At 39.9% G+C, this 24,383-nt stretch overlaps 3 protein-coding genes across 4 annotated transcripts; 1 reads left to right on the top strand and 2 right to left on the bottom strand.

Moving 5' to 3' along the window:
* The first annotated feature begins 6,502 nt into the window (after nucleotides 1-6,502).
* Nucleotides 6,503-9,958, top strand: LOC122651677 (U-box domain-containing protein 14-like). 2 transcript variants are annotated; one of them, XM_043845161.1, is made up of 5 exons: nucleotides 6,503-6,834; nucleotides 7,555-7,671; nucleotides 7,911-8,324; nucleotides 8,411-9,462; nucleotides 9,878-9,958. In XM_043845161.1, the coding sequence occupies exons 1-5, from the start codon at nucleotides 6,559-6,561 to the stop codon at nucleotides 9,879-9,881; spliced, it is 1,863 nt and encodes a 620-aa protein (XP_043701096.1). In that variant the 5' UTR covers nucleotides 6,503-6,558; the 3' UTR covers nucleotides 9,882-9,958. The 2 variants fall into 2 exon arrangements, with proteins under 2 accessions (XP_043701096.1, XP_043701094.1); XM_043845159.1 differs by lacking the exon at nucleotides 9,878-9,958 and having other exon boundaries at nucleotides 8,411-9,869.
* A 679-nt stretch (nucleotides 9,959-10,637) lies between these two features.
* LOC122651680 (acylphosphatase) lies at nucleotides 10,638-11,190 on the bottom strand. Its single transcript, XM_043845163.1, has 2 exons — nucleotides 11,072-11,190; nucleotides 10,638-10,939 (listed from the first exon to the last, which is right to left on the bottom strand). The coding sequence occupies exons 1-2, from the start codon at nucleotides 11,159-11,161 to the stop codon at nucleotides 10,673-10,675; spliced, it is 357 nt and encodes a 118-aa protein (XP_043701098.1). The 5' UTR covers nucleotides 11,162-11,190; the 3' UTR covers nucleotides 10,638-10,672.
* Nucleotides 11,191-12,270: 1,080 nt separating this feature from the next.
* Nucleotides 12,271-22,875, bottom strand: LOC122651678 (ABC transporter F family member 1). Its single transcript, XM_043845162.1, has 7 exons — nucleotides 22,854-22,875; nucleotides 22,769-22,797; nucleotides 22,384-22,612; nucleotides 21,510-21,583; nucleotides 21,217-21,427; nucleotides 20,293-20,527; nucleotides 12,271-13,434 (listed from the first exon to the last, which is right to left on the bottom strand). Exons 3-7 carry the CDS (start codon nucleotides 22,606-22,608, stop codon nucleotides 12,380-12,382), a joined length of 1,800 nt encoding a protein of 599 aa, XP_043701097.1. The 5' UTR covers nucleotides 22,609-22,612; nucleotides 22,769-22,797; nucleotides 22,854-22,875; the 3' UTR covers nucleotides 12,271-12,379.
* Nucleotides 22,876-24,383: the final 1,508 nt, after the last annotated feature.

Raw genomic sequence — 24,383 nt, 5'->3', positions numbered from 1 at the left:
ATTATCTTCTTAGGTTCTGTCCGGCACAATTCCCTAGTGCCTCTAATAAGAGGAGGTGGATCCCACTCGGACAGTGTGTTCGGGTAGGAGGTAAGGTGGTCATTTTCGCCTCCTATGAGAGGAACCGGACGTATTATACTGTTATGTGCAATGGTCTCACATCGGTCCCATAAGGGATTGGATGTGGGCATATATAATATTGGGTCCCCTCCCCTTGTAGACCAGTTTATGAGGTGAGTCCTTCCAATCATAACATTGGTGCTTTCATTGACCCGTCATTTGCGGTAGGATACTTGGGAGGGGCGACCTGGTGCCAGAGTGTGAGCCGCTAGGAAATGGCTACTTGCCGCCGGGAAAGGGTCCTGGAGCAGAGTGGAGCCACCTAGAAAGGACTACCTGATCTCGACCGTTAAAGGGTGGGGTAATGTTATGTGCAATAGTCCTACATCGGTCCCATAAGGGATTGGATGTGGGCATATATAATATTGGATTCCCTCCCCTTGTAGACCGGTTTATGAGGATGAGTTCTTCCAATCGTAACATATATTGGGCAGGGAACATGAGAGAATAAAGATCCAAAATCATAATAATACAATGATTGATTTAAGTATCTATTTCTTGCCTTAAATTCTATAAAAATTAATTTTTTGGATGGGAATTAAAGGATTGTTTCAAGTTCTAAATACACCTATTGAGGTGTCATGAAGACACTCCCTTATATTGTGTTTATGCATAAGACACTGCTTTATTTAAATATTAAATAAATACTTATAATGCAAATCAAAGGTTTAAAAATACAAAATACATAATGATTGTATTGTATTGTATCCTTTCAAGTAGAATCTTTTTTTAATAGATATATAAACTTGAGGCATTTTGATCATTTTTATTAGGAATAAACCCGATGCGCAGCGGAATTTGGATCGGGTCAATACTTGTAGTTCATGATCAAGAGTAGGAAAGAAACAATTTTAAAATAACATTCATGGTTACCTTAAAGTCGAAAGTGAAACTCCTCTTATAGATAATAGGTCTTTCAAGTTGTGCAAACTTGAAGATTGAAAAATTGTTCAACACTTTGAAGCTTGATCAATCCTTGCAATCTTTTAGAAGAACACAAAAATCACTAAAGCCTCTTGAGTTTTCTAACTCAAGTCTCACACACACTACTATAAGAGAGGGGTGGGAGAGAAATCGTGGGAGGGGAAGAGAGCACTGCCAAAATCGTGGGAGGCTCCTCCCTCTCCCTCTTTTATAGTTTTGGAGATCCTTGGTTCTCAAGTAATCTCCTTCCATCTTGGTCTTGGCTCAATCTTACATTTTGGTGTTTTGTGAATCTTCTAATTTTTGCAACTCCAATTTTCTATTAAAGTGAGGACATAGAATCTCAAAAGGGATACAATCTTTCTAAATTATGATTCATGAGATATTCTCATAATATCTTTTGTCATAATATAAAAAGATATTCAACCATAAATATTTTACTCTTCCATATAATGTCATGTGTCTAATAAACTCTTTTATTGTACATAAGTCCTTCCACTTTCTTAATATCCTATAATGAATTATAGGGTATATACTTTAATGCTACTTATCCCCAATTCATCATATACGTTGATCGAGAAAATATGTGATTGCGATCGGACGGTCATAAAACTTCAAAATAAAATTCAATATATTATATATTAATTTTATATTGAAAATAAATTTATAAAATATTTTGAATAAACACTGGATCCAGATTTCTGTCCGACCAATCACCGACTTTCACTCTCCTAGATATTCCTCGTAAACGGGTAGTGGATTCCATGTTGATAAACCTGTTGCTCATAATGCAGGATCACGAATCCAGTGTACCGATTTATAGTCTGATTGGACATCAACCATTGGCTCACCAAAGTCCGTAATGCCACACTGCAACAAATGGAATCTTCTCAGGTCAAAGGACCATCGAGTGGCGGGTAAGTATATCACACATAAAATCAGTAGCAATACATAAGATATACATACCAGATTTTCATCTATACACGTTCTTGACATGTACCCACATCCATGCACTGAAATCTCTATTTCTCGTGACATGCGATATGGAAACCATATAAACAAGATGTCCAGTCCCGTTTCCAGTTCAGATAAGTTTTAGGTAAATACCTATAGAACATTCTTATAAACCCAAATAAAATAATAAAGTGTAAAAATTAAATTTAATAATTTAATAATTCGAATTTGATGGATACATAATTCCAATAATTTCATCATCATATGTAAATACATAATTATAATTAATATTGTTTATGTTTGAATATCTCAAATGTAGATTTTAAAATATTAGGTATCTTATCTTAAACATATATAGTTTCCTTACGTTTGGTACTTCAGGCGTATTACCCAAAATAAATAAATGATTGTCCATAGAGGACCTTGGTTTCTATCAATCTAGAAAGTTTCAATCCCATATAAGCTGTCACTGTCATGTAACAAAATGGAGTGGAGCCATGCACCGATTTCATTTTTAGGCCAACATATACCGAAAACTACCTCCATTATTGATTTTGTTTTCTCAATGCATCAACAAAATGATTTGCGTTCTTTTCTGTCCGAAACAGTTCTCTAGTGCCTCTAATAAGAGGAGGTGGACCCCACTCGGACAATGTGTTTGGGTAGGAGATAAGGTGGTCATTTCCGCCCCCTATGAGAGGAACCGGACGAATTATACTATTATGTGCAATAGTCCCACATCGGTCCCATAAAGGATTGGATGTGGGCATATATAATATTGGGTCCCCTCCCTTTGTTGACCGGTTTATGAGGGTGAGTTCTTCCAGTTGTAACATTGGTGCTTTTATTGACCCGTCCTTTGCGATTGACTACTTGGGAGGGGTGACCTAGTGCCAGAGTGTGAGCCGCTAGGAAAGGGCTACCTGCCGCCGGGAAAGGATCTTAGAGCAGAGTGGAGCCGCCTAGAAAGGACTACCTGATCCGGAGTGGACCGACGAGGACGTCGGCCATTAAAGGGTGGGATAATGTTGTGTGCAATAATCCCACATCGGTCCCATAAGGGATTGGATGTGGGCATCTATAATATTGGGTTCCCTCCACTTGTAGACCGGTTTATGAGGGTGAGTTCTTCAATCGTAACACATACAGGACAAGGAACATGAGAGGATAAAGATCCAAAATCATAATAATACAATGATTGATTTATGTGTCTATTTCTTGCCTTAAATTCAATAAAATTTATTTATTTTTTAATTTTCCTTTTCTATCCATTTATTTCCAACCAAATATAACCTAATCTATCACCAAGGATTTAGGTATCAAATCATTCCTTCCAATCCTGAATTAGAGGTTCTTGGTGGGAGATTAGAGGATGTATCAACTAGACCATTCCTGCGTAATCTTGAGTTAGTGGCTTGATGGGGCTGATATGGTCATAAATCCATGCTCACTAATCTTACATAGTTTCTTCAAACAATGGTTATTTAAGAGTGATGGTTCCAACGGATAATGTTGAGCTCAAAATTAGAGGATTATTAAAAAAACTCGGTTAAGTACTATCATCTTATAAAATATATATATATATTTTTTGGTGGGAAGAAAGTGGAAACTCAGAGAGTTGAACATCTGACCTCCAACGTCTTACGACCAGACCTAAAGCTGGCAACGTCATCTGAACTAAACGCTCAACCCCTAGCTCCTTACAAATTAACCATCAAATCTTTTACTTCAATTATCGTAGCCAAAACAAAGATGGGTATTACTACAAAAATATTTACATCAGTGCCTACTTCCCACACTGGCCTTCATCTACTTACAAATTGGACAATTTGTCTATAATTTTTTCTATCTCCACCTCTCTGTTCATTGTACGTCTCTACCCCAACTCCTGTTGCTGGCGTCGGCTAACAACAACCCCTCTCTCTCTCTCTCTTTCTCCCCATATTGTACACGTTTCATTTTTGTCATCTTGGAGGCATGCACAACATTGATGAATATGGTGCTGTCTTATTTGTATGGCTTTAAGGGTTTTGTATACCCTCCAATAACATTTGGGATCACTTTACAGAACCTGTAGAAGTTGATCGAAAATTGATAAAAAATATCGTTAGTAGGATTGCTTGGGTCAAATGCCTTTGGAATCGGTCCAAACTTTGTGACAAAAGTGTAGTCATCATTAAGAAAAAACACTGGCAATAAGAAATGGATTTTGTGAGATGAGATGTGGTGACATAGAAAAAAACAGATGATGGGAGAAGAAAGTTTACAAAAACAACTTAGTCTTATCCCAACTAAATGGGGTCGGCTACATGTATCCCAGTAGAAACAAAAAATTAATAATAAAAAGTAAAAGAGGAGAACACAACAAAAACACATTGACTCAACTGTGCTGGAAATTGTCATTCTTATATGGTAATTGAAGAAATTGAGGTCACCACCGAGCATTATGGCACGACCCAATTCATGTACTCTTTGGTCTCAAGGTGCCTAGAAGGTTTAGAAGGAAAGGGTGGTTTCGGCGAGAGAGAGAGCGAAGACCTTCCATCTTGCCTATGGGTCATCGTCAAATTTGGCGTAGAGGATCGATTTTCCACCACTTTGAGAGCATACAAGCAGACATCGTTTTACATATTTTGTCATATCAATCTCTGTTCTGGGTACATTAATTTATGGAGAGTTTTTCTTCACTACGCTGGAATGTTCACCACACCATCTTAGGGTTCACAATCTCCTATAGAGTTTTAGTATATTCTCCAAAATATCCTTCTGATATCTTCCGTGTGCATCTGAACCCATCACGCGGTGAATAGATTCTCATTCACTGTAGCTGAAGGAAAAGTCAGTCCTTAGTATAAAGTATTGGTTAGGTGGTTAATTTTGCAAAGTTAAATCCATTATTGGGATTTACCGGAAAAAAAAAAACCTTTAATGGGTTTGGAGGTATGAGATCATATCCTTGTCCGATTAACATAGATCATTAAAATTTATATGTGGGACTGTGGGTGATTTAGATAGATTCAAATATCCATATTAACCCTCCACAAGTGTTTTTTTTTTTTTTTTTTGGAAAAATCCCTCTACAAGTCCATAAGAATGTAATGTAGATTCATTCAGCCAATAACTTAAGGGGAAAAGAACTCTATTCAGGAGTGTGGTCTATGCTAGCACTTCCACAAAATAATAAGCATTTGATAATAGAAAATTATTGCGTGTGTATGCATGGGAAAGAGTCTGAACTCGAAAGAAAGAAAGAGGTAGAAGCCACGTCATATTCACGCGGGCATCGCACATGACTAGATAGAGTCGTGAGGTTTTTAATAAAAAAAAAAAAAAAGAGAGTCGTGTGGTTCATGACATGAGAGACCGGCCCAGTCCCATTCTCACTTTGTGAAGGCCTTCTTCTCTGACAATCGTCGGTCTGGAATAAATTAAGGCACCAAACGACAAATACATGCCAATCCAACGGTTATCATATGGCGTGTTCATCTTTTGTTTTTTTTTGACTAAATCGTACAAAAGTAGATGAAGAGGCAGTCGCTGGTAGTGGTTGCCAGGTCAATAGTTGCAATGATTGGACGCTCTACCGTCCATCACCTCTTTACCGTTACTAGAATTGTGGGGCCCGCTTCCAGATTTTCTTTGTTAGGGACTACGCCGTCTTTTTCCTTAGTTGGCTGAGGATTAATCAATCCACGTCATCATCACGTCATCCATCAACAGCAGTTGCTGTTAAGTCTACGCCGTCTCCTTACCAAAAAAAAACAAAAAAAAAGAGTCTACGCCGTCTTTCGTTACTCTTTATAGTTGAAAGTTGAAACCGGTTGCCGTTAGTCTACCTGCTTCACCCATCTACAGAAGTTGCTGCGGAGGATCCTAAGATTCTCCTGAGGATGGAGTCAAAGGAGCTGAGATTACTTCCCGCGTTTTTGAAAAAAACGAGTTGGAGAATCTCAATCATCCAATTAGAATCCAATGTTTGGCTTTACCAAAAGAAAAAAAAAAAAAAAGAATCCAATGTTTGGAAATGTATATGGTTTAAGCGTTTAAGAACTGTTTAAGAAGTGTTTCAGAGTTGGAGATAATGAGATAAGGTTCCACTCACCATCACCATTCTGGCGTCCTGTGAAATCCCAACAATACCCTCAGTCTCAATCCAAAATTACGAGGAAGACCCTCAGTAGTCTTTTGTTTCATAGCTTGAGGAAGATTTCTGAAGCATCTCTCCTTCCCTGATCTCTGCGTTTCTTCTCTTTGGTCAGACAAGGAATTCGAATCGAATTTTCAAAATTTTTTTTTCTGTAAAACTATTCGGATTTTTGTTTCTGTTCAATTTTCTCCCTTCCATCCTGACGTTCTTACTGGGTTTTTTCAGAGGTTCTTCGTCTTTGTTCTAATGGCGGCAGCTGTTTTGTTTCACGGTTTTTAGGTGTTTTTAAACAGGAATCTCTTAATTGAGGTAGTTTCCTCATCTGAGCTTGGTGGTATCACTTTCAATTTGTAAAAAAATTAGGGTTTTTCTTTTTTCCACTCCTCCTTTTGTTGCCCAATTTGGTGCCCTAAATGGGGCCCATGGAAGAATCGACGGAGGTGGTGGATCAATTGGTTGAGCTTATCAGGGAGATATCTGAGTTTCCTGAATGCCGTAATACATCAAAGAAGATGTACAATAATCTCGTGAGGAGGGTGAAGCTGCTAAGCCCACTTTTTGAGGAGTTGCAGGATAATGAGGCATCACTTGGAGACGAAGAAATTGGAGCTCTTGTGTCGCTTAAGGTTGCTTTGGATTCGGCTAAGGAGCTTCTTCGATGGGTGAATGACGGGAGCAAACTCTATCAGGTTTCTTCTGGTTCACTTCCTATTACTATTCTGTTATTCCTGTGATCCTGTCAAACCCAATAAAGTTCAGAGATTATCCTGTCAAACCCAAGGGGTTGGGAGATGGCTAGAATATTAGGTATTGATGTGTTCTTGAATCAGTAGTTCCAAAATTATATTTCAGAGTCCTGTGTTAAGAGGTTCAGACGTTGTGCAGACAGGGTTTGTAAGGGCGAATTTGAAACCTTCCAAATTTTGAGGTAAAACATTATTTGGGTCTTATTAATAATTTATTTTGGGTTTGGAGGTAAATGGTTTTCCTTGGAAGAATTCTCATCTATATTATATGGATGATATACTATAAGGGCCCTTGTGGCTGCATTATCTACATGGTGCCATTTCAAATGATAGTGAAGCAAAAACCAGTTATTTTGTGCAAATTAAAAATAGCCAATTGTAAATATTCTGATCTACTATAAAATATCATGCTTAAGGAAGATGTCCTTCTCAGCTGCACTCACTTTATATATGTGTCATTTAATGATTTTCCCATAAAGCATTCAGGATATTACAGTCACCTTATATAATTTTCCTATTAATTTATATATTCAATTCTTATAGATACACACTATGCATCTATCTCTCTCTCTGTGAAACTGCACACACAAACATAATGTTTGTCCAATTCCTCAAGGAAATCAATTTGAGCTGATTTTGTAAGACATAGTTCACATGTTGCAGGCTTTGCAGAGCGATAAGATTGCATATGAATTCCACAAGGTGACGGAAAAAGTTGAGGAAGAATTGAGCAGAATTGCCTATGACGAATTTCATTTATCAGAGGAAGTTCTAGAACAGGTAAGTTTTTATCTATTGGTTCTTAAAGTATTTTGACTTGCTTTTCTCCAGCAGTGATTCTTTTCACTTTTGGGTTTCACTAAGGTTTTCTAGGACTTCTGCTATGGAGAGCTTTGCGGTTTAGTTCATATTAAGCTTTCATCTTTAAACCATTTGTAAAACCAATTTAAAATTAAACTGTGGATTGATCGGATTTCAAAATTCTGAGGTTCACTTTATCTTGTTTTGTCACCTGCTAGACTGAGCTAGTGCACACTCAATTCAAGAGGGCAAAAGATAGAATGGACACTCCTGATTTACAACTGCACTTTGATTTGTCCACGGCACTAAAAGAAAAAGATCCTGATCCAGCCATTCTAAGAAGGCTCTCAGAAAAGCTGCAGCTCAGGACTATCAATGACCTCAAAAAGGAATCACTTGCTCTGCATGAAATAGTTATCTCCGGTGGTGGAGATCCAGGGGACTTACTTGGGGAAATGTCAGTGTTGCTCAAAAAAGTAAAGGATTATGTACTTATGGGGTACCCAGAAGCAGACACCTCTGAGAGTGAAAAGAGCTCGGTGAGACACAGATCTCCTGTGATCCCAGATGATTTCCGGTGCCCAATATCTCTTGAATTGATGAAAGACCCCGTCATTGTCTCCACTGGACAGGTTTAAACCTCCCATTGTCACAAAAGTACTGTTTTGTTTGTTATCTTCCATATGCGCTCACCACTTTGCTTTGCCTTGCTTTGCAGACTTATGAGCGGTCCTGCATTAAAAAATGGCTGGATGCCGGACACAAGACTTGTCCGAAGACACAGCAGACGCTGGTCCATACAGCCCTCACACCAAACTATGTCTTGAAGAGTCTCATTGCACAGTGGTGTGAGAGCAACGGTGTTGAGCTACCTAAGAAACAAGAGAGCTGTAGAAATAAGAAGTCAGGCAGCAGTGTTTCAGACTGTGATAGAGTGGCTATTGATGCCTTGCTACAGAAATTGATAAACAGGAATACAGAAGAACAGAGAGCAGCTGCTGGTGAGATTCGTCTGCTGGCAAAAAGGAATGCAGATAACAGAGTATGTATTGCAGAGGCAGGAGCCATTCCCCTTCTTGCAGAATTACTATCCTCCCCAGATCCTAGGACACAGGAGCATGCAGTCACAGCACTTCTCAACCTTTCCATAAATGAGGCTAACAAGAGAAGCATTGTAAATGCTGGAGCAATACCTGATATAGTAGATGTGCTAAAAAATGGAAGCATGGAAGCTAGGGAAAATGCTGCTGCCACCCTTTTCAGTCTTTCTGTGATAGATGAGAACAAGGTTGCAATAGGTGGTGCGGGGGCCTTCCCAGCTCTTATCGATTTGCTTTGCCAAGGAAGCCCAAGAGGCAAGAAGGATGCTGCCACCGCAATTTTTAACCTCTCAATCTATCAGGGAAATAAGGCGAAGGCAGTGAGGGCAGGGATCATAGCACCACTGATGAGACTGCTGAAAGATAGTGGTGGTGGAATGATCGATGAAGCACTCGCCATACTAGCCATCCTTGCTAGTCATCAGGAAGGGAAATTAGCAATTGGTCAGGCAGAACCAATCCCAGTTTTAATAGAGGTGATGAGGACTGGATCCCCACGCAACCAAGAGAATGCTGCAGCTGTTTTGTGGTCTCTCTGCACTGGTGATGTGCAGCATGTACAAACTGCAAGGGAGCATGCAGCAGAAGAGGTACTTAAGGAACTGGCAGAGAATGGCACAGACAGGGGCAAACGAAAAGCTGGAAATCTTCTAGAGCTCCTACGTCACACAATCAATGTGGCTGGTGAACCATGAAAACTCTAAAGTCCCGTGATCAGTTCTACATGAAAAATTTTTAACCAGGACCCAGATTTATGGGATTCTAATGTTATGCAAGGTGATTTATATACAATAGGATGTATAGAGAATGAAAAATGTCAAGTGTGAGGTGTGGAGAGTGTTGTTGCAATGTTGTTTCTAGGCAGGTAGACTCATCTTTGGGCAAGTTAAATCACAGGGCTGATTATTTCTGTATTGAGTAGATGTCTAGATGCAAAAAGAGGAAGATGTCCGAGACAGGAGAAAACAGAGGACCATACTCAGGAGAATGTAAAATGCGCATGTCCTGTTAACAGCCTCGCCTTATGATCCTTAATTTTGACTAGCTTGTCCCCTGCAAAAGGATGACACACTAATCGATGAATTATGATTGATGATCATGGTTCACTTGCCAATGATTGACCAGAATAATGGACAGCATTAGGAGCATGATATTAGCCTTTCTGTTTTCAGCATTGTACCTTGTGAGAATCTCTGCATAGTTTTGTTTAGTGATTATTTGTAATATGTTTATAAGATATGGACAACCAGAGTTATTAGCAATATGATCTTGGCCTGTTCTTTCATTTTGGCACTGTAACAGTTCATTCGATGAATCAAGAGCCTGAATGTCAATGATTTGCCGTGAATTAGTTAATGTGTGTAGTGTGTCGAGGTAGGTTGTTAAACAGAGGACCATGCTCTGGATCTCCTTTAAAGATAAAAAGTTTAGTGATAGTTTCCAATTGAGCTTGACGAGACGCAGAGAAGGTGTGGAAGTTCCTCTTTACAGTTCCTTACGGTATTAATTTGGTTTTGATCGCTGCAAATATTGTTGGAAGTAATGGAATTGGCTAATTTACGTCACTAATGACTCATCGTCTCACTAGCAAATTTCAAAACCCCTCATTAAATAGGTTTCTTTGCGAGTGTTACCAGACACGAACATTTTTATTGAAATATCCAACCATCGTTTACCTTTCTAAGTAAAGAAGAAAAACAACAACCTTGAATGCAGAACAAGAAGAAAGTTGCAAACCACATCAGGCAAAAAGGTCCAAATGATAGAGCTCTAGGAAGTAAGAGGGTGGTGTGTGTGTGTGTGTGTGTGTGTGTGTGTGTGTCCATCGGTGGAGCAATTTGTTTGGGGATGAATGAAGGAACGAATGGAGAGGAATACTATCAAACAGTTTGTCTGCGCTCGAAGCCCGGGCCAGGATCCTGATCGGACGGGAAGACTTGGAGAGAGGTGACCATGGCACTTGGGGGACCACGCCTGCAACGCTGCTCCATTTCATTAACGGAACCGGGGTCGCCGGAGAAGAGGGCCTCGACGGAGCCATCCCTCCTGTTGCGCACCCATCCTTTGAGTCCCAGTTCTTTCGCGTTCTCCACTGTCCAGTTCCTGTAGAACACCCCTTGCACCCTCCCCTTTATCATTGCCCTCACCTGCAATTAAAACCCATCCAAAAGATTCATGGGATCATCTCTCAGTCCCAATTTTAACTAATTGGGGCATGAACTAATACAGACTAATGAGGACAGAGAAGGAGAAAGAGATGAAATTAAAATGTCTCCTACCGTCTTAGTGGGCTTCGATAGTGGAGGCGGGAGATCCGTCGCAGAAGCAGCAGGGACGAAGGCTTCAGTGTTGGTGTTGACGGACGACATCGACTTTGAACAAGAAAAGGAAGAAGAAGGATGCAAACGAAGAAGACAAGTTGGAAAAGGAGGAAAACGATGGAGCGAAAGGCTTAGAGGAAAGAAATCACAAGTCCTCCATAGACATCTCCTTGTCTCTGGGTAGTTCCCGAATCCAACTAATCCTCGAATCGAATTCCTCAACTGTGCCATGATCACAACCCTCCCACCCCGACTCATTTGCTCTCTCTTCGTCAGAATCTAGTGAAGTAACGAACAGTCAAAGACCTACTCAGCTCAGCCTCAGACACGATAGTGGACTGGCAGAAGGAACCATCTTTCAAAATTGATTCTAAAGGAAATGAGTAACCAATTAGGATTGGGACGAAATAATTTGAGTACCCCTACCAGATGCACCTCATAAAGAAGTGAAAGACAATTGAAGGTTTCCACTTAAGCGTCAAGCCGCCAAACACAACAATATAACAAGAAGATTTGAAGGCCAACCCAGCACTCAGCACCCTCGTGCATAAACAACCAAGATTAGAAAACCCAAGGTCCTCTTTGAGGTGTTACACTGTTACCACCATGCCATGGCCAGCACTTCTCAAGATTAACTGTTATTTCAGCCTGATTATGAATTAAACCATTCAAGGATTGACACGAGAATTATTCTCATGTCAGCAGAATTACTTACGCATGTGAGAAAATCAAACGCCCTTGGTAAATGAATTCGTGCTTAATTAGGTTTTTCAAGCCACCAAAAATCATCTCAAATAACACAACCATGAGCATCCTTATAAGAATGCACCTTCTGCTAAACTCAAAATGATAGAAAACAATAAATAAAAGCCGAAATGGTCATAACTTTAAAAGAGTTTATCTCACTTATCTCGTTCACGTACAACTCAAGAATCAAAAAGGAAACCGAGACATCAGCAATGTTCAATTCGGCAGTGCATCTGCCATAACATAATCTTCACTTATACTTTTCTCAACTGACCTACTAAAATGGATAACAAATAAGAATGGTCTAAACATAGCATTTCCTACTCCGGCGAAGCAAATTGATCACACCCGGCTTTAAAATTGCCCTAATCTCATCATAGTCAAACTTTAAAGAGAGGCATGCACCTGGAACAGCAAATTATAGATCCTAGGCTACAATATTAGGACATGAATAGCAGGAATTATAATATAATATAGTAAATAAACGTGATCCCAGGAGCCTAATCCCCAATCACTCAATCAGGATAGACCAGCCTTGCTCCTGAGGTGCTCCTTAAAGTCCATTATGCCACCCTCCCATCGGGTCACAGCCTGTTTCTCACACACCCATATCTCTTGAGCCACCTGATTGATAAGCCTGAAATCATGGCTGACCAGAACCAATCCCCCATCCCACTCCTTCAGTGCCTCTGCCAGTGAGTCAATTGTCTCAATGTCCAGATGGTTGGTTGGCTCATCCAGGAGCAGCATGTGTGGCTGCCTCCATGCCAACCATGCAAATATCACCCGGCTCCTCTGGCCATCCGACAAATTCTTCATTGGCATCACCTGAGCCTTGCCTGTCAAGCCAAACCTACCAATAGCTGCTCTCATCTTCTCTTCCTCATTGCCAGGATATTCTCTCATCATGTACTGAAGAGCAGACATCTCCACGTCCAGCTTCTCCGCCAAGTGCTGATGGAACTGTGCAATTCTCAGATGGTTGTGCCGCCTGACCATGCCATCTTGGGGAACCAGCTCCCCCGTCATCAACTTCAGCAGCGTGCTCTTCCCAGCCCCATTTGGCCCCACCAAAGCTACCCTTGAATCAAGATCCACCCCAAAGTCGATGTTCTTGTAGATCAGATTATCAGGGGTGTAGCCAAATGTAACCTCCACAAACTGAAGCACTGGTGGAGGCAGCTTTCCCACATCAGTAAAACGGAATATTAGCACCTGGTCCTTTGACACCTTCTCGGTCAGACCTCCCCGCTCCATCTTTGCCAGTGTCTTCTCTTTACTCTGCGCTTGGCGTGCCAGCTTTGCTGATCCATGCCCAAACCGAGCAATATACTCTTTCATTGATGCAATCTGTTCCTGCTCCCACTTGTATTGCTTCATCTGGTTCTCCTCAAGTTCAGAACGGGTCTGAACATACTGGTCATAGTTACCTGTATAGAGCTTCAGCTTTTTGCTCTGCATGTGGATAATGTTTGTGCAGACACCATTCAGGAAGTCCTGCGAGTGTGATATTACAACCAAGATGCGCTCAAATTTCTTCAACATCTCTTCCAACCAAACACAGGCCTCTAAATCTGTTACAAGGGGGGGAAAAATAGAATTATGAATAAATGGAATAACACAGTTTATTACAACATATATAAAATAAGTTAACCAGGTATAGCACCAAGATAACATCAATTAGTAAGACATCACATTAGGACAGCAATGTCACAATCAACATTTAGAAAATGCAATGCAATCATTGGATTCTTATTAATGTTCTCCCTTTTCCTTCAAGATCTAAAGATTCTGAATAAATTTACATGACTGATCAATAGTTAAATACTGCATTTTTCGTTTCATTATGGCAACAAGAACAATTTCTTAAGGGAAGAGGTGATGCAAAAAATAAACCCCCCCCCCCTTCCCTTCAAACAGGCACTGCAGGCAACAATGTAGATCCTACAACCCAAGAGCCTTTGCCCAGCCAAAATGGCAAGCAGAACCATCTGCCAACTACTGTAAAGCTTCCATCATTGTAAACTAACTTTAAAGACAAAAAAAAAAAATATCATATTGTATAATTGCAATTCTAGGTAGTAAAAACAGGGGAACAAAGAAAACTGCGACTGAGACTAAAAAAATGGTAATAATTATTTTAAGCTATGGCAGTTACTTTCTCCAAAAGTGATTTACACTTCATTTAATAGTTTCACCCACAAAGCATACCCACGTTAAAAGGGGCCTCATCAATTGATCCACATCAAACAATTGTGAGTTTGAAATGCTACAACTTCACTTATTGGAGCCTTACATCAAAGATTAAGAAAGAGAGATTCCTCGCAAAATATCTACATTTCAATGAGGTTAATATAAATCTCAATTGAACAGTAATGCTACTAAAAGTATGGCATCATAAATCTTCACATAAAAACACATTGCTATTAAATAATCCATAACAACAAAGGCCTGTGCTATATGGATAATGCTTTGCTTACTTGGGGATATTGTCAGCCTCACACACACAGAGAGAGAGAGAGAGAGAGAGAGAGAGAGAGATTTGAAACTATAACTAGCCATGCTAGAGACATCTAAGTTACCATATGATATTAGAAAGCTGATCCACTGAATGAACTTCTACACTAATTTGGAAGGTAAAACAATGCAGTTTCAGTGCAACATTAGGGCCCGTTTTGATAGTACTTGGTTATGGGCTTTTGTCCTCAATTTATTTATTTATTTTATAGCTCAGTTATAAGGCCCAAATTTTAAGTCCATAGAGGGTACATAATATTAGTATTTTAATTCTATAGTACAAGTAGTGGGGCCTATTAGCTAATTAGTTGGAAAAAATTTTTATCAGATAAAGTAGATCCTATTTGTGGACCAAGTTTGGAGGAGATAACGTTAGTTTTGAGTTAGCTTAGAACTCTTTCCAAGGCATCTACATATGGAAGAGTTTCCTGTTCAGTTTGGTCAAGACACATCCAACCCCAACAATCTCCACCTAGGCTTGGATTCTACAAGCCACCTTGAAGAAGACCAGTGGTGATGTCAATTTTGCAACTCTACCATTGTCCCTGCCTATCCGCCATACCCAACCGGCATGACTCCACACTCCCGCCTGGGGTGCCTGTTTCCTATCCTACATGTTTTCACAACCTGAATTGTTTGCAGCCTTCGTAATCCATCAATACCTCTTGCCCAGGTTCCAACAGTAGCTCTCCAGCTGTTTCAACACACCTTGCAAGTCTGTATAGATTCCCAATCATCTGTCATTGCGTCACACCCATAACCCCTTTTGAAATCATGAGAACTCCACCTTCAGATGAGCATTTGAAACCTCTCGAATCCAGTGTTCCCAATGAAATCAGATTTTTCCTTAAATCCAACACATGCCTCAGCCAGTAAAAGTTTGCACAATCTCCTTAAACATGCAAATCCATAGAGTCCCAATCCCGACAACCTTGCTTTCGCATTATTTGACATTTTTGACAATACCATTATCACATGCATGATATGTAATAATTGATCCCTAACTAAACACATGAAATGAGTAACCATAATCTAAAACTTAATCTGAAGTTCTGTTACCGATGAAATAGTGAAAAGGATATCTTCATCACTTCAAGACCCTTCCCCCAGAACAAACATTTGATGATTTATTTCCATGCCCTTCCTCCTTTTCATCCTCCTTACGCTTCGGACAATTCCTCTTTATATGACCTTCCTCCTTGCAATAATAGCAAGTTAATTTGCGATCTTTAGACATTGAGTGACCCTTGTACTTGTCGAACTCCTCCATTCTCTCATTTGATCTACCTCTTGCCTAACCATCACTTACAACCAAGGCACTACCCTCCTCTAAGGCCCATTCACCGCAATTTTTCCGCCATGTCTCATTCAACAAAAAATCAATAATAACCCCGTTAAGTTTGAAAGTATCCTTACCAAACAGTAATATAGTCACAAAGTGATCAAATGGATTGATATTGGGTTAATGGGGTAAACTCTAAAACTCTCCCAAATAGGGATACCAAGCAAACCCAACTCAAACAGACAACCCAAAATTAACCTAAAAAATTCAACTCAGATGAGAGCATAACTCTAGGAATCAAAAATATATAGGGAATAGATCCCTTGAAAGATAAAGAGTGATCCAACGGTTATATTGAGAGTAATTTTTTAAAAAACAAGAATTTTAGGAATTTAAGATCTAGAAACAGACTCAATTAAATCAAATCAGACCATCTGAATTGAACAAAACTTGGATCAATTCTCTGTTTTAACAATATAATCCAAACCCCAAAATATCAGATCGATCAAATGGCTGGGTTAAAACAAATATTAAAGATTCTAAATCTGAAATATTGAAAATCTGCAGAATAGGAGATTTACAAGTGGCAGGAGTTCCAGGCCTCAGAAGGGGCCCAACTTCGGGTCGAATTCTCCTCTTGGGGTACTCTTCTAATCCCCAAAAGATGGATCTGATCAGGTGAACAGAAGCACCTGTGGTTACCAAAGTTTCAGACTGAAAATTGCACATAAAACAGGGGATCTGACAGCCAATGGTATAGATATTAGTGTTGTTTAAAACCCTAGATATCTATAACCAGAATACTCCACAGATCTGAGAAACTATACTGCTTAAGTCTAGAGAATCAAAACCAAATAGGGAAGTAGTAATCGATAGGAATAAGAACTGATGTGAAATTAAAAGAGAATATGAAATAAGAGAGAAAATAACTCAGCTTTCCCACCCGCAAGGATAAGCTTCTCACCCAAGACTGATTCACACAGCTCCATAAGCAAGGGAACTCAATATTATTCCAAAATCCAAATCATGTCCATGGCCAAAGAGCCTCGCATAATATTTATTGTAACTGAAACAAAATTCTAGTATCAATAGAATAGTTTATTTGCTAAATAACCAATACTAATTACAACTGAAATAAAATTAGAATTAAACAAACTAACCTGATGGAACTAGGAGTCGATTAAAACAACTAATTAGTTAACTAAGCCAATATGGGCTAGATCAAGCCCAGGATTTGGGCACACTCGGTCTCCATCGAGTTGGCTGGTTCAATTAAAGTGGCTGCTCAATCTCCATGAGCCTGGTCCACCTTTTGGCTTGGTTCATGCTGGTTTGAGGGGGGTCCAAACTACATCAAGGAGGTACTGCCGCCGACAGGAGAAGTGCCTTGTCCTCTTCGATCTTAAACATTTAGAGCAGACAATTCCGTCAGTATCCTGTTGAATTTGTCCAAGTGCACCTCAAACTTCGCTCCTCCGTATAACTGTTTTTTCAAAATAGTCGATTTGTCAATGACCTGGACTTATACCTGCGCACCAGCTTCACCCAAACTTCCTCTAGATCCTTGCAAAGATCAACAAAAAAAAGAAAAGAGCACAACAACATAGACAAAAGCTCAGCAATATCCCACCTGAATGGGGTCAGCTATATGGATCGTTTCCCTCCAATCAGCTCTATTCGAGAACATACTTGAGACAAGGCATAAACTATGCATGTCTTTACTCACTACTCCTAGGATCATTTCAGACCTGCCCCTAGCTCTTTTAGATCCTTCAATCTGAATCAAATCACTCCTCCCGTACTTGTGCATCCCAAGGCCTCCATTACAAATGGTCATGTCACCTCATACGACTTTTACAAAGCTTATCATGTATCGGGGCAACTCCCAAATCAACTCTAATATGGTCATTCGTTACTTTCTCCTTCCTAACATCCTCATCTTCGCCACACATTATCTACATGCCATTCAGAATACAAACCCAATAATAATTATGTAGACCATTACAGCATACAACACACCCAACCACAATATAATCTCTATCCTTTTCTTCCATCAATCTGACCCATCACCAGCAGATCATTTGATTGATCTGCATCATAAAATGATGCTGGTATGTGCATGATATAATCTCTCTCTCTCTCTCTCTCTCTCTCTCAATAACAACTTGCCAGCCTTTATTATGCTTCTTTGTATTGCATACATATGGCATGCTAAAAGAGCTCTAACGCTGTGCAAGTCCTGCTTTTACATGATCTTGGGAGGGGTGGACCAAAGTTGGTCCTAAACTTCGGTTTTTCTTTTGCATGAAGTGGCCACCCTCAAACACAAACCCTCATCTTCACACTGGCAGTCCGAGCTTCAAACTGTTGTACTAAGCAACAGCCGCTACATTCATTTTGTAAGCATTTCCTTTGAAATAAAGTTTATAATGACACCATGGCACGAGCATCAAGAATAAACAATCAATTCAAGAAATTTATGACTTGTTCTATGCAAAGAAATGACTTCAGGTTGAACTAAGCCACAGATACTCAAAGTTGCAACCTCATAGCATCTCTCTAATCCTACATGGAAAATGCAACTAACAACCAAAGATCAAATTGGTGAAAAGGCAATCACAAATCCCAAGATCATTATTAGGTGTTGAAGCGGAACCAAGGTCACAAAACCCTATTTGTGTTGGCTATGGGCCCCATAAAAGTAATGGACTAATCAAATCAATACTCACAGTGGCAAAACAGTAACTAAATGAAAGTTTATAACAGCACGGCAAGGCTGTAAATAAAGAGAACCATAAAAGGGTCCGTTGGTAGTTAAAATAGGTGTTGGGATATGAAGAGAAATAGGATTTATTGTAAGGGGACAAACTTGGAACAAAGAAAAAATAAAGGGTAGGAACTAGGAACTAATAAAGGATAGGAGGGGTATTTTGGAAACTAAGGAAGAAATAAGGATTAAAGAGCAACATGATGAGGTTGTCTTCAACCTTCAAGGACAGAACCAGCAGAAGGAGAAGAACTCCAATAGCACAGAACTCCCTTGACAAGACTTAGATGGAGCTGAAATTTTAGGAGGAGATCAGAGACTCAATGTCCTGAATACATGCAACCAGCAGTCCAAATAGTTAATCGGTTTGATCAAATAAGGCCTTGCAAATATTACTTCAGGTATGAAACTAGTTGAATACCTCACAACAGAAGGAGAGTTGGGGGACTAAAATATGGGGTTAAGGTTTCCTTCAATGAGACTGCCTTCCATAGTTTTCATAGCGTCTAGGCAACCCAAGGCGTTGGAGAGGGTCCAAAATCAAGGCATCCAAGGCGCCTGCCTAAGCGCCCAAGGTGACAAAGGTGCTTAGACACCTTGACAACTATGCTGCCTTCCACCGAAATTTCGGGCCAAATGGATTGCTCTCGAAGGACTTTGACCCAATTGAGTGGGGCTGTTAGATTCTCCCAGAAAAGAGCAACACCAATATGAAACACTAATGGGAAATTATGAAGCACAACACAGTGAGAAGTAAGGGTGAATAATGGAAGAAGATTTCGTACCTTGGGAAACCCTAGGTACAATCACGATCGGTAAACAGCAGGGAAACTCATTCTTCAATTTCAATCCAAATCTAAATAATACATTTGTTACACAACAGTGTATAACTCAAACAACCCTAATCCTTATAGAAATCTAAAACAGAGTTTCAACTGCATCTTGGACTGAATCTGAAAAAAAAAAAAAAAAAAACCCGTCTTTCACTGTATCTACAAAACCATCAACAGGAAATAAAAAGAAAATTACAAAACCAACTCAAAGAGATAACTAGATAAGTCCTATAACTACATCAGGTGTTGCCCTCAATATGTGTTATTTGTATCAGCAAAGAAAAAACAAATGATTGACCAACCAGGTAAGGATATCCCGCATCTTCAGCATTACCTCATAGATCCTCCTATCATCTCCTCATATATCAACAACAAAGTCAAGCATGTTACAGAATTTTGTTTCTTCATGGAAGATTCAGTCAAAGGGAATAGCATGTTCCTTGGAGGAACACTTCAAAAGCTAAGTGGAATAGCCTGTTCCTTGAAGGAACATTGTCACAACAATACATTGGGCTCCACTAGATCTTCGGTGTCTTGAGTTGGTGGAAAAAAAGAAGTCATATCCCCTCCCCTCAAGAAGGAACTCTCACCTTCAAAACTTAGCTGTTTTTAACGTACATACTTCTCAGCAGTGACTCTAGTAAAGCTGTGACAGAAGCCACCGAAGCAGCTGAAAAGCTTTTAAATAGTTGAACAGCTATAAAGTGAAGGGCATACACTTTCAGAATGACAACATATGCATTAGCAAACACAGACAACTTTACCAATTAATGTCTTTCTACTCGTTACAGTGGGAAAAGGATGAATGTCTTTCTACTCATTACATCGGGAAAAGGTTGATATAAAATCCGAAGCACAGATGACTTGTGAGTACTGTCTTGAGAACCATAATGAGGCAAGTAATAAATGCAAAAAGAGCAGTTCAATCTTAAAAATAACTAGAGATGAGGCAACCAAGTCTCACCAAAGATGATCTGTAAGTTTGATAGAACATGCTTTCAATCAAAGAACAGAATAGGGACATAAGACCTACCTAAATGGTTTGTGGGTTCATCGAGCAAAAGGATGGTTGGATTCATGAACAAGGCACGTGCTAAAGCAATCCTCATCCTCCAGCCACCCGAGAAATCCCGAGTTTTCTTTGCCTGCATCTTTTTGTCAAACCCAAGACCAAACAAGATCTCAGCGGCACGCTTCTCTGCAGTTGCTGCATCCAAAGATTCCAAACGTTCATAAATGCGCTCCAGGGCTTCGCCGCCACCACCTTCCTGAAGCCAAATGAAAAAAAAAAATAGTTGTTATGAACATTACCAAGCTCAAGGTTCTGAGATACTAGATAATGGGCATGGTTCCTCCAAGTGAGAACCCTTAAGAGTCTCTAGGTTGGCACCTCTGGTTAATATACCTGCCACCACATGACAGACGGTGTTCAAACTTTGTACACAAGTGCAAACATCGCCCACTACTCATGTACTAAGTTCCAGCTCTCAACAGGTTAATTTAGATTAGATTCAGCTGGCTGATGATACTAGGGAAAACATTCAGAACATGGACGGCTGCATAGTTGTCAAGGTATCAACTTGCATCCAGACCCCCTCCAATGTTGCCTAGACGCTGTGACAACTATGGTGGGATGTATGATTTGGCTTCACAACCTAACAAATGATCAATCGTCATGGTCCACAATCTATCCTATGTTTATAAAATCCACATCAACCATCCACCGACTTAAGAACCATACAGTTGAGATGGCCCACAAAATCTAACATGTAGACCACATAGATAATCCAAGATTCGAAGGGTTGTTATATCTGTCAATCATTCAGAATGGCCAAACCATCCTCCATGGCAGTGCCCCCTCCCCCAACCACATATTCCTCCCTACAGGAGCCCACCTATAGAGCCTTTTTCCTTGAAATAATACATCAATAAATTTGTGAAGTTAATTAAAACACACCTCTGCTGCAAGGGCTTCAGCTTCTTTTTCCAATTTCAGCCTCTCCTCATCACAATTTATTACAGCTTCAAGAGAAGTCATGTCAGAAGCTTCAATCTCCCTGGAGAGATGATAGATATCCATGTGCTCTGGAATAGGAAGTTCCCGGTTCCCTATCGCTTCAAGGAGGGTAGATTTCCCACATCCATTCAGTCCAAGCAACCCATAGCGCCTGAAAAGAAAGTATCAGTGGCATGCATCAACTAAATGCTCTCCAAGAACATAACACATGTACTGCAAGTTCATGAACAAACCTGCCATAATTAAGTTCCAGATCAGAATCCACAATGAGATCGTGACCATGGAAGGTAACTGATAAGGACTCTATCTGCAACATAACATAAACCAGTTAGCATCAGTATCATGGAATGTTGAACTGCTACAATGGTGAAGCAGAACCTAGGAAACCTGTGGGGCAAAAAACCTCATGAGGAATAAAATATCAAAACTCCAAAATAAGTTGTTGTAAACAATCATCCGTGTGCTTTCTCAAAGCGTTGCTGGCTGATCGGCTAAACAACTAGGTTTAGGCTCACTCTTAGCGTCGCTAGCTTGACAAGTTTCTTTCTTAGAACATTTTGGATTTATAAAGAGGCCACTAATTATTTTATTATCATACTCTAAAATGTTAGAATGGATTAATTAGTTCTGGTTTGGGCTCTGCTCCCATTACCATCATGGAAAGCCATTCGTCAAGCATAAAGTAGTTCTCAAGCTTAACGCAATTTCCAAAGAGGAATATAAAAGCATTTTGGCACGCAGACACAAACACAAAATGTTACACTGTAAGGCAGCCACAGCCTAGTGGCTGTTAATAACAGTCAAATAAGAGACCTGTGAATATCAGAGAAGCTTTATAACAAAAAAAGAAAAAAGAGCAAAGGGATGCATAACACTTCCGACCCAAAAAATTTGGTGAAGAAAAAAGTCCTTCCATAATCAATAAAAACAATATTGAACCCACATTTAAGTGTAACCCTACAAAACCTGGCACTATTTGAGACATTCGCATAATTACTACAGCCCAGCCAATAAATGTTGTTATTCCAATTACACTAGTCTCCATTCACATAGTTGAAGTGAAATATCAAAAAATAGATGAACGACAAGACGGTGTCTCAGACTTACGTGAATATCTCTCGATAGCGGATGAGAACAGAGGACACCAGTGCAATTCCGATCGGATATCTGAAGGGAACCGACTCCATTGGCTAACTTGTCAACGCCTCCATCCTGCGCACCTGCTGTTGCTGCCGCCTTGGATGATGTTGCAGCAGCTGCTTTTCCTCCTCTCTTAGCAGCTGCAGCGGCCTTCTTTTGGGCTGCCTTCTTCTTGCTAGCGTCAGAGACCATATTTCTATAAAACAGATTTGTTAAAAACCCTAACAATCGCACTCAAAAAATAAATCAAAACTCCCGAGAACAATAAGATCCGGCTGTATAAACAAATAATACCTAACCTCTCAACCAAAACTTGAACAGACGATAACAAATCAAATAAAAAAAAACTTACCTTATATGAATTCAAATACGAAGATCTACGAAGAAGTTGAAGATCAGAAGCGATGAGAACTTTCTCTAGATTTTATTTTCCTTGTTTCCTTTAGTTGAGTAATCTTTCCCCAACAAAGAATCGTCTATTTCTCCGAGAAAAAAGAAAAAATTTATTGGCTTCTCTATTTCCGCTTTCGCTTCTTTATATATTTCTCTCGGAGTGTGAGAAAGAGAAAAAATAATCGAAACCCTACGAACGGGGGAGGGTTAGAGAGTTCTGAACGGAGTTGAGATGCTGATATTTATAAGTGCGGGGTTTCCACAGTGTCCACGTGTCGAAAAGCCAACTCTGGCCGGCAGGGTTCTGTCAGTTTCTGAGCTTAGCTTGAACTAAAGCCAATGGACCAGATTATAATTTCTTAAACGTTGGAGGGGTAAAATTATAAATCTACCTTACAAACCCTAATTTTTTATTTTTGTTTGAGTAAATTACACTATGACCCCTTAAGTTTTGCCCTAAATACGGAGCAAACCCTATGTAAGTGTTTTGAAAATATACACCTGGTACCCTGAGTTAGGATACTTGTTACACTCAGCCCTCATCCGTTAGAGCATTCCCGTTAGTTACTGATGTCCTAGCCTTTGATGCTTTAAAATGACAAATATATCCCTAATGGGGGTGTAAAATTACCATTTTGCCCTTAGGTAAGTCCGAACTTCATATCCCCCTTCTCTGCTACTCGAAGTTACCTGTGACAGAAATATCACAGTAAGAAAGCACGACGACCAAGGGGCTCGGGTTTGGGTGCAACGGTGATAAGAGGCAGTGACCAGGAGTTTGCATTTGAGTGCAACGACGGTAGCACAAGTGACAGGGAGTTGTTGCGGTGAGGTGCAGTGACCATGGGAGTTGCGGCGGTAGGCGATAACAGAGGGCAGCGACCAAGGGGTCATGAGAAGGCACAACAGTCAAAGATTTGGGTTAACAGAAGGAAGAAGTCTCTACCGGAATCACAACAGCAACCACACTTTGATCACTCCCTTCAGAGCTTCAACATCTTCAATAGCTCTCCAAGAGTATAACAGAATCGAAACATGGAGTGCATGAGAAAGACTAACAAGATTGAGAAGAAATGGAAATTGGAAGCTTATCAGATGGTTTTCGTTTTATCCACTTCATCTGCCAAAGGGGGGGGGAACTGAGAAGAGAAAGAAAGGGATCAATAGGCTGGGATTCCCAAAGAAATAGACAAACTCAAAAGGGAAGATATTACGGCCATGCTATTGGGGATTTTAAAGAAAGAAATGGGTTTTGGTTAGTAGAAGGAAAGAGAGAATGGAAGAACAAAACAGAAGAGAGGAATGATTATGGGGTTTCAATGATGGTGGGGTAAAGATTTCACAGATGGAAGAAGAAGAGAAATAAAGGGAGGAGAAGGTTCAGTGATTCAGTCACAGAGGAGAGGATTTCATAAATGAGGTTGGCAGCCACTATTGGGGTTAAAGGATAAAAGAAGAATAACATAAAAATAAAAATAAAAAGTAGAAGAAGAAGAATAAAGAGACCAGGTGGAGGAGAAAGAAGCCAAAGAATAGGGTTAAAAAAAGTCGGGTGGTTTTAATTGAAGGGCAAA

Source organism: Telopea speciosissima, chromosome 2, assembly GCF_018873765.1.
Source record: "Telopea speciosissima isolate NSW1024214 ecotype Mountain lineage chromosome 2, Tspe_v1, whole genome shotgun sequence".
In the NCBI taxonomy this organism is placed as follows: domain Eukaryota; kingdom Viridiplantae; phylum Streptophyta; class Magnoliopsida; order Proteales; family Proteaceae; genus Telopea; species Telopea speciosissima.
This window is presented reverse-complemented; position numbering and strand designations above follow the sequence as displayed.